General features: G+C 45.8%; 2 protein-coding genes across 2 annotated transcripts in view; one reads left to right on the forward strand and one right to left on the reverse strand.

Annotated features, from left to right (window-relative positions):
• The first annotated feature begins 406 nt into the window (after positions 1 to 406).
• On the forward strand, positions 407 to 2,719 carry LOC117736158 (tripartite motif-containing protein 16-like). Its single transcript, XM_034541276.1, has one exon. It carries the CDS (start codon positions 428 to 430, stop codon positions 2,168 to 2,170), a length of 1,743 nt encoding a protein of 580 aa, XP_034397167.1. The 5' UTR covers positions 407 to 427; the 3' UTR covers positions 2,171 to 2,719.
• Positions 2,720 to 7,403: 4,684 nt separating this feature from the next.
• LOC117736156 (E3 ubiquitin/ISG15 ligase TRIM25-like) overlaps positions 7,404 to 9,084 on the reverse strand; it is a 706,744-nt gene continuing 705,063 nt past the window's right edge. Inside the window, exon 3 of the mRNA XM_034541272.1 lies at positions 7,404 to 8,006. Within this exon, the coding sequence (XP_034397163.1) occupies positions 7,961 to 8,006 (46 nt within the window). The 3' untranslated portion in view covers positions 7,404 to 7,960. The remainder of the gene's footprint in view (positions 8,007 to 9,084) is intronic.

Below are 9,084 nucleotides of genomic sequence, written 5' to 3' on the forward strand. Positions count from 1 at the left end.
TGTGTGTGTGTGTGTGTGTGGGGGAGGGGGATTACTGAGACTGAGATTATAAAATACAAAGTTCAAGTGGGTCATTAACATGTAGCTGATAACTTCATAACTACAGTTCAGGTTGTCACATAATAAGTAACATCATTTAACAAGTTTTCATAAGGACTGCACCTTAAAAACAAAGGAAAGCATTTGGAGAGACATATATATAAATATATATATATATATATATATATATATATACACACAAAGGTCACATTCACAGCGCCACTCCTCTTCCTGGAATGAAGCTCATCTTGCTGTGAATCACAGACAGCTGCACTGTGTCCACATCCTTCCTGGCCCCTCCCCTTCAGACCTACAGCTCTAAAGATTGGTGTAACCAACATGGAGGCGGAGCAATAGAGCTGACACGCCCCGTTCACTGAACCGTCACATGTTGTTCAGACCAGAAGTCAAAGTCTCTTCTGAGGAAGTGAAACTCAGACACTCGTTGTTACCGAGAGGTGAAATGGAGCCCAAAGGAGTTCAGCTGGACCAGGAGACCTTCTCTTGTTCCATCTGTCTGGATCTCCTGAAGGATCCGGTGACTATTCCCTGTGGACACAGCTACTGCATGAACTGTATTAAAGACCACTGGGATGAAGAGGACGGGAAGAAGCTCCTCAGCTGCCCTCAGTGTAGGCAGACCTTCACAACGAGGCCTGTCCTGCTGAAGAACACCATGTTGGCAGTTTTAGTGGAGCAGCTGAAGAAGACTGGACTCCAAGCTGCTCCTGCTGATCACTGCTATGCTGGACCTGAAGATGTGGGCTGTGATGTCTGCACTGGGAGGAGACTGAAGGCCTTCAAGTCCTGTCTGGTGTGTCTGGCTTCTTACTGTGAGAAACACCTCCAGCCTCATTATGATGCACCTCCATTAAAGAAACACCAGCTGGTGGACCCCTCCAACCAGCTCCAGGAGAACATCTGCTCTCGTCACGATGAGGTGATGAAGATGTTCTGCCGTACTGATCAGCAGTGTATCTGCTACCTCTGCTCTGTGGATGAACATAAAGGCCACGACACCGTCTCAGCTGCAGCAGAAAGGACCGAGAGGCAGAGAGAGCTGGAGGGGAGTCGACTAAACATCCAGCAGAGAATCCAGGACAGAGAGAAAGACCTGAAGCTGCTCCATCAGGAGGTGGAGGCCATCAACCTCTCTGCTGATAAAACAGTGGAGGACAGTGAGAAGATGTTCACTGAGCTGATCCGTCTCATGGAGAACAGAAGCTCTGATGTGAAGCAGCAGGTCAGATCCCAGCAGAGAACTGAAGTGAGTCGAGTCAAAGAGCTTCAGGAGAAGCTGGAGCAGGAGATCACTGAGCTGAAGAGGAACGACGCTGAGCTGAAGCTGCTCTCACACACAGAGGATCTCAACCAGCTTCTCCACCACTACCCCTCACTGTCACCACTCAGTGGGTCTACAGACTCATCCAGCATCAACATCCGTCCTCTGAGATACTTTGAGGACGTGACGGCGGCTGTTTCAGGACTCAGAGATGAACTACAGGACGTCCTGAGAGACAAGTGGACAAACGTCTCACTGACGGGGACTGAAGTGGATGTTTTACTGTCTGCACCAGAGCCCACGACCAGAGATGGATTCTTAAGATGTTCATGTGACATCACTCTGGATCCAAACACAGCAAACACACGGCTGTTATTATCTGATGGGAACAGAAAAGGAACTTTTATGAAGGAACATCAGTCTTATTCTAGTCACCCAGACAGGTTCAGTAGATGTCCTCAGGTCCTGAGTAGAGAGAGTCTGACTGGACGTTGTTACTGGGAGGTGGAGTGGAGAGGAGGAGGAGTTTATGTAGCAGTTTCATACAAGAACATCATGAGAACAGGGGATGAATGTATGTTTGGATTCAATAACAAATCTTGGGCGTTATATTGTCTCAATAACAGTTTTATATTTGTTCACAACAAAGTCCCCACCCCCGTCTCTGGTCCTCCGTCCTCCAGACTAGGAGTGTACCTGGATCACAGAGCAGGTATTCTGTCCTTCTACAGCGTCTCTGAAACCATGACTCTCCTCCACAGAGTCCAGACCACATTCACTCAGCCTCTCTATGCTGGACTTAGGTTTTATTCTTCTGGAGACACTGCTGAGTTCTGTAAACTCAAATAGACAGAAGTGATTTAAGGGACAGCTGGTTAAAGTCTGGGTTTTAATTCTTAAACTTATTTTGTTTCCATCATTGTTGCTCAGACTTTTCTCCACCTGTCAATCAAACCTTGTGGGCGGTGCTTGTCCATCTTGTTGCTGTGTAAATGTCTGAGTTCCTGTAGGTGGCGCTCCTTCCTCTGTGTGTTTATGGAGGCTCTCACTGCTCATGATGATCTTTGTTTACCTGAACTCATATTCATCTGCAGGAAAATGTAAAATGCTGTGAGCTCTAAATGTTTGATGAATATTGTTATTGATGTATTTTTAATGTCTCTTCCTCTGCATGGGTCTTAAAGAGAGAAAGAAGAGATTATTTATTGTTGATATTTAGTTCTCACAACTTTATGCAAAGTATTCTATCATTACATTTGTGTTCATTAATGTGAGGGACTAAATGTTGTTGTTGTTGTTGTTGTTGTTGTCTGAATCAACATACACATGATGCACTATGTTAAACTAAATAAAGTATCATAATCAATAAGCACATCTTTCATTATTCTTTTCCATAAGTGAGATTCTGGTCCAACACATTGAACAGGTTTACAAGATGAATAAAGTATTTATTGACTCAAGAATGAACAAAGTACTTTCTTCTCGTCTTATTTTCAGGGTTTCATCTGAAGCTAATGTATAAAATATGAAACTATGAGGATTCTTAAAGTGAACGCGCGTTCTCGTGCACCTGGATTCGCCCCGCCAGCTCCTTATAAGGGCATGCGACTGAAGAGCCGTGTGCACCATCCACAGACTCCACAGGCAACGCGGAAGCAGCTTCACATTCAAATGAGGTCAGAGGTCAGAGCGCACAGACTGTTGCGCAACGTGCATTTGTGTCATAATGATTTAAATGTGAGGACGTCTGTAGAGTCGATGTGAACGTGATCACCAACGGTCTGAGTCCACAACGAATCCACATGAGACCACTTTCATGAAGGACACCAAGTCCAGGAGCAAGTCCAGAGAATCACCAAATCAAAGTCCAGGAGCCGGACCACTGACAGACAGCTCACAGACCGCCTCAGACTGGCTGTCTGTGCTGATGAGCAAGGCACTCACAGACAGTGTTCAGTCACAGACAGCTCACAGACCTCCTCAGACTGGCTGTCTGTGCTGATGAGCAAGGCACTCACAGACAGTGTTCAGTCACAGACCGCCTCAGACTGGCTGTCTGTGCTGATGAGCAAGGCACTCACAGACAGTGTTCAGTCACAGACCGCCTCAGACTGGCTGTCTGTGCTGATGAGCAAGGCACTCACAGACAGTGTTCAGTCACAGACATGCTCGTGTGGTATTCAAAAAGGCAGCTTGGCTCACTGCCTCTGGGAATGAACCCTCCTTCAAGATTCATGGAAAGAGATTATTAATATTGGATCTATTTATATCAACTTCCATTATGTCCAAAACTCTGTCTTTTTGGGGCGTTTCCCAGCAAACTGGACACTTAACAACAACAACAACAACAACAACAAGATGGCCACATGTTGTCTTCTTGAAGCCAAACATTGACATTGCAATAGCTTAACTACATATTCTTACATAAGTAGTTAAAGTGAAATATGACACCTTATCCTTTTGTTCTCCATCAGCATGAGGGCTCAGAGGCAGGCAGCGTGGGACTCCTCATTACGTCTACATACAACATGCACTTCAAAGATTACAAGTATCATTTATATGTGAAGTTGTTCATATAGCCCATACATAATTCCATTAGCTCACATTAATCTTGTTAGCACAGACCCTCCAGGTGGAGAAGAATAGCTGAAGCACACAGGATGAACTAAAGCGGTGTTTACATCTGAATATTTTACGGGCTGGTGGCTTTTGGACTGGAGTGACTCACCTGGATCCCTCATCAGAGGAGTGGACCAGGATGGACCTGGAGGGCAGAGACTGAAGCACCCCGTTGTATTATTGTAAGAAACCAGTTGGTGGAACATGAACTCGTGAACGCTTCCCTTGTGGACGCTCACCAGAAGTCCAAAGCGTTTGCAAATGTTCGTCTACGAGCTGCAAAGTCATCGCCAGAGGAAATGCAGAACCTCTAGGAGGGTTTTAGGTGACCCCATGTTTACGTTGGAATGGTCCCCACCGTGTTGCATTTGGTTTTCATACTGTAGATAGATGGGGACAGACTTTGACCCAATCCCTATGCCCCTCCCCCCAAGGCCTTAAGCCCTGAGCCCTCAGGGACACGACTGGTGTCGCCCGTGATGCTTGAGAGAAGGATGCAAGGGCTCGCATGGTGTTTGAAATCCAGGAGACTTTAGCGTGAACAATGTGTTACAAGACTGTCACGACCCGGCTCCAAGGCAGCAACACACGGGGAGACAAACGAGCGGCCTGCTAACAGAAGCACCAGTCGAATCAATGGAAGGTGGAGGTCTCAGGTATCATGTATGGGTGTGTGGCGAGAGCCACATGCAGAGGGCCTTCTTATGGCCACTCCGGCTCAGGTGAGGCTCATCCCGGCTGACGACACGCCAACCAGCACCTGAAACAGAGAACTGAACAGTGACACCTAGGGCCTGGCAGGTGGGTCGTCACCCCCCCAGCGACTGTCTTGTTGCCTGAAATGGTTGAACCCACAAGCGGCAACAAAGCAAGAACCTGATCACCGGGTCTGAACTGGTGGATTTCAGCTCTCCGGTCATATAGACGCTTCATCTTCCCCCGGGCCGAGGGCCGAGGAGGACCGTCTGCCCACACACGGTTACCAGCCAGGTCGTTTCCCAGAACGATATCCACCCCTCTAATTGTCAATGCAGGACGTAGACCCATGGCCACCTCGCCCTGAACCAAGCCAGTGGAGCCCCAACCTATGCAATGGGACAGGCAGTGTATTCAAACCCATTCCCCGCATTAGAACGCACTCCCCGGTGTTAGTTTCCTGAGGAAAAGGCAGCACCGAACTCCCAATGAATGAATTCACAGCTCCTGTATCCCCCGGTATCTCTACCGGTACCCTGATCTCACTCCCAGTGACACATGGCCAGTAGACACAACACCTGAGAACCCAGACTCTTCTGAGCTGCAATCCTCTCCCGGTTCTACCGGTTCACAGGCAGGAAACACACTCGGAGGAACTAGGCAAGTTTATTTATAGAGCACAATTCATACACAAGGCAATTCAAAGTGCTTTACAGTTACATACAATTACAAAAAGGCAAATAAAATCATTCCATAAAAACATAAAAATAATAATGTATTAATTATATTAAAAGCGAAGAAATCTAAAATACTTTCAGTTGTCAAATAGAAGTGTTTCCAGCCTGGATTTCAGGTCCAGCAGAACAAAGACTGAGACTTTGCCTGCGTCTGTGTTCAGGCGGATATCATTTGTCACCTTGATCAGAGCTCTCAGTGCTGTGGTGGGGCCTAAGACCTGATTGGAAAGTATCAAACGCATTGTTAGACAGGAGAAAGGCAGTAAGCTGTTGGTATACAACCTTCTCTAGGACTTTGCCTAAGAATGGCAGCTTTGATATGGGCCGGTAGTTGTTCAGTACTGTTGCATCATGACTGCTCTTCTTTAGAACAGGTTCAATGACAGCAGTTTTTAAGGCCTTTGGAAATGTTCCAGTCTGGAGTGAGATGTTGACCAGGTGAGCGAGTTGTGGTAACAAACTGCTCAGCAGACTTTAGAACTCTAGTGGGTAAGTCATCAAGGCAGCACGTCGATGGACTCAGACTGCAGATGATCTCTTGGACTCTGTTGTCAGTGACAGGTATGACATGTGTCACTCCAGGTGTGGCTGCAGAGTAGACATTTGTGTTGTGGAATTTATGGCATTTTTAATGCCTTGAACGTTGTCATTAAAGAATATTGCAAACTTAGATATATAATTGCGTTCTAAGGGCAGTGAAACAGGAGGGTTTGTTAATCTGTTTCCTGTAGCAAACAGGACAGAGAGTTGTTACTGCAGCTTGTGATGAACGCACATAACCTTTCTCTATAACTACAGGACTGACTGTTCGGACCGGAACAGCCAGTGCGGCAGGTTTAACATCCCACCACCGAACCCACTGTTGGAACGTGGCCTTCAGCCTTCAGCCTTCCAATGTGCCCTTCCCTCACAGCAGAGGGTCTCAAACTGTGGGGCGCCCTCAAGTGGGGCGCCGAGGTATTACAGGTGGGGGGGGGGGGGAGTGCGGAGAACGTCACGTTATCCGAGTCTTTGAGCTCAGACGTTCAACATCCGTCATATGCGCGACACGTGTCATACAGGACAGAACAATGCGATTGAAACTGTTCACATGTTATTCTGCAGAGAGGAGGTGGACTCAAATAAACATTTCATTTATTTTATCTGTAACGTACTTTTTGGAGTCTGCTGATAATTTTGAGGGGGGGTGGGGGGGGTCCTATCATGTGACCAACATCCAAAATAACATGCATGGTGAGAAATGGCTGAATATTGAAATGACAAAACATAAAGCATAATAATTGTCACACACATGTATGGACCAGGATCATCAGCCTACACAAGCCTGGAATGTGTATGACATGCAGGAATCACATGTTTAATACACACTACAAGCAGAAAGAATACAACGGGGAAGTATGTTCTTCATGTGAATGAGCAGCATGTGAAACATAAGGTTATTATCACTAACTATCTATTGATCCAACTATTATTCTGAACCTCAGGGTATCAATAGAGGGGCCTTACCACCGATGGCCGCTAGGGGGCAGTGCAGCCTCACGGTGGGCCGGGTCTCAGATGGACATTCACACAGATCGTCTATTCCTCATCTCACAGACCGATTCCTTTACAATCATCTGTTGGATAACTTTAGTGAGGTTATGGAATAACGTGATGACGTCTACCGTGTGATTCAGCCCTCCTGAAGAATAAGGGTCACCGACCTGAAACACATTTCATGGACATCAGATGTCAGATGAAACATTGAGATTCAGACTTATTGAATAAGTGAGCAGGGCCTCATACCACGAGGACACTGGACGCTGTCTTCAGGTTATTCACTTTGGACTTTAAAACATGTTCTTCTGCTCTCAACATGAACTCTGGACTTTGTGGTGTTTCAGGAGGAAAACTGCCTCAGTTATTCTCTCATATTAGTTTCATATTTTATACATTAGCTTCAGATGAAACCCTGAAAATAAGACGAGAAGAAAGTACTTTGTTCATTCTTGAGTCAATAAATACTTTATTCATCTTGTAAACCTGTTCAATGTGTTGGACCAGAATCTCACTTATGGAAAAGAATAATGAAAGATGTGCTTATTGATTATGATACTTTATTTAGTTTAACATAGTGCATCATGTGTATGTTGATTCAGACAACAACAACAACATTTAGTCCCTCACATTAATGAATACAAATGTAATGATAGAATACTTTGCATAAAGTTGTGAGAACTAAATATCAACAATAAAGAATCTCTTCTTTCTCTCTTTAAGACCCATGCAGAGGAAGAGACATTAAAAATACATCAATAACAATATTCATCAAACATTTAGAGCTCACAGCATTTTACATTTTCCTGCAGATGAATATGAGTTCAGGTAAACAAAGATCATCATGAGCAGTGAGAGCCTCCATAAACACACAGAGGAAGGAGCGCCACCTACAGGAACTCAGACATTTACACAGCAACAAGATGGACAAGCACCGCCCACAAGGTTTGATTGACAGGTGGAGAAAAGTCTGAGCAACAATGATGGAAACAAAATAAGTTTAAGAATTAAAACCCAGACTTTAACCAGCTGTCCCTTAAATCACTTCTGTCTATTTGAGTTTACAGAACTCAGCAGTGTCTCCAGAAGAATAAAACCTAAGTCCAGCATAGAGAGGCTGAGTGAATGTGGTCTGGACTCTGTGGAGGAGAGTCATGGTTTCAGAGACGCTGTAGAAGGACAGAATACCTGCTCTGTGATCCAGGTACACTCCTAGTCTGGAGGACCGAGGACCAGAGACGGGGGTTTGGACTTTGTTGTGAAGAAATATAAAACTGTTATTGAGACAATATAACGCCCAAGATTTGTTATTGAATCCAAACATACATTCATATCCTGTTCTCATGATGTTCTTGTATGAAACTGCTACATAAACTCCTCCTCCTCTCCACTCCACCTCCCAGTAACAACGTCCAGTCAGACTCTCTCTACTCAGGACCTGAAACCATCCACTGAACCTGTCTGGGTGACTAGAATAAGACTGATGTTTCTTCATAAAAGTTGCTTTTCTGTTCCCATCAGATAATAACAGCAGTGTTTCTGCTGTGTTTGGATCCAGAGTGATGTCACATGAACATCTTAAGAATCCATCTCTGGTCGTGGGCTCTGGTGGAGACAGTAAAACATCCACTTCAGTCCCCGTCAGTGAGACGTTTGTCCACTTGTCTCTCAGGACGTCCTGTAGTTCATCTCTGAGTCCTGAAACAGCCGCCGTCACGTCCTCAAAGTATCTCAGAGGACGGATGTTGATGCTGGATGAGTCTGTAGACCCACTGAGTGGTGACAGTGAGGGGTAGTGGTGGAGAAGCTGGTTGAGATCCTCTGTGTGTGAGAGCAGCTTCAGCTCAGCGTCGTTCCTCTTCAGCTCAGTGATCTCCTGCTCCAGCTTCTCCTGAAGCTCTTTGACTCGACTCACTTCAGTTCTCTGCTGGGATCTGACCTGCTGCTTCACATCAGAGCTTCTGTTCTCCATGAGACGGATCAGCTCAGTGAACATCTTCTCGCTGTCCTCCACTGTTTTATCAGCAGAGAGGTTGATGGCCTCCACCTCCTGATGGAGCAGCTTCAGGTCTTTCTCTCTGTCCTGGATTCTCTGCTGGATGTTTAGTCGACTCCCCTCCAGCTCTCTCTGCCTCTCGGTCCTTTCTGCTGCAGCTGAGACGGTGTCGTGGCCTT

This window comes from Cyclopterus lumpus, chromosome 9 (assembly GCF_009769545.1).
Source record: "Cyclopterus lumpus isolate fCycLum1 chromosome 9, fCycLum1.pri, whole genome shotgun sequence".
In the NCBI taxonomy this organism is placed as follows: Eukaryota; Metazoa; Chordata; class Actinopteri; order Perciformes; family Cyclopteridae; genus Cyclopterus; species Cyclopterus lumpus.

What these genes read in the sequence shown, in the direction of transcription:
- LOC117736158 (XM_034541276.1), top strand. Translation starts at nt 428, where the DNA reads ATGTTGTTCAGACCAGAAGTCAAAGTCTCTTCTGAGGAAGTGAAACTC.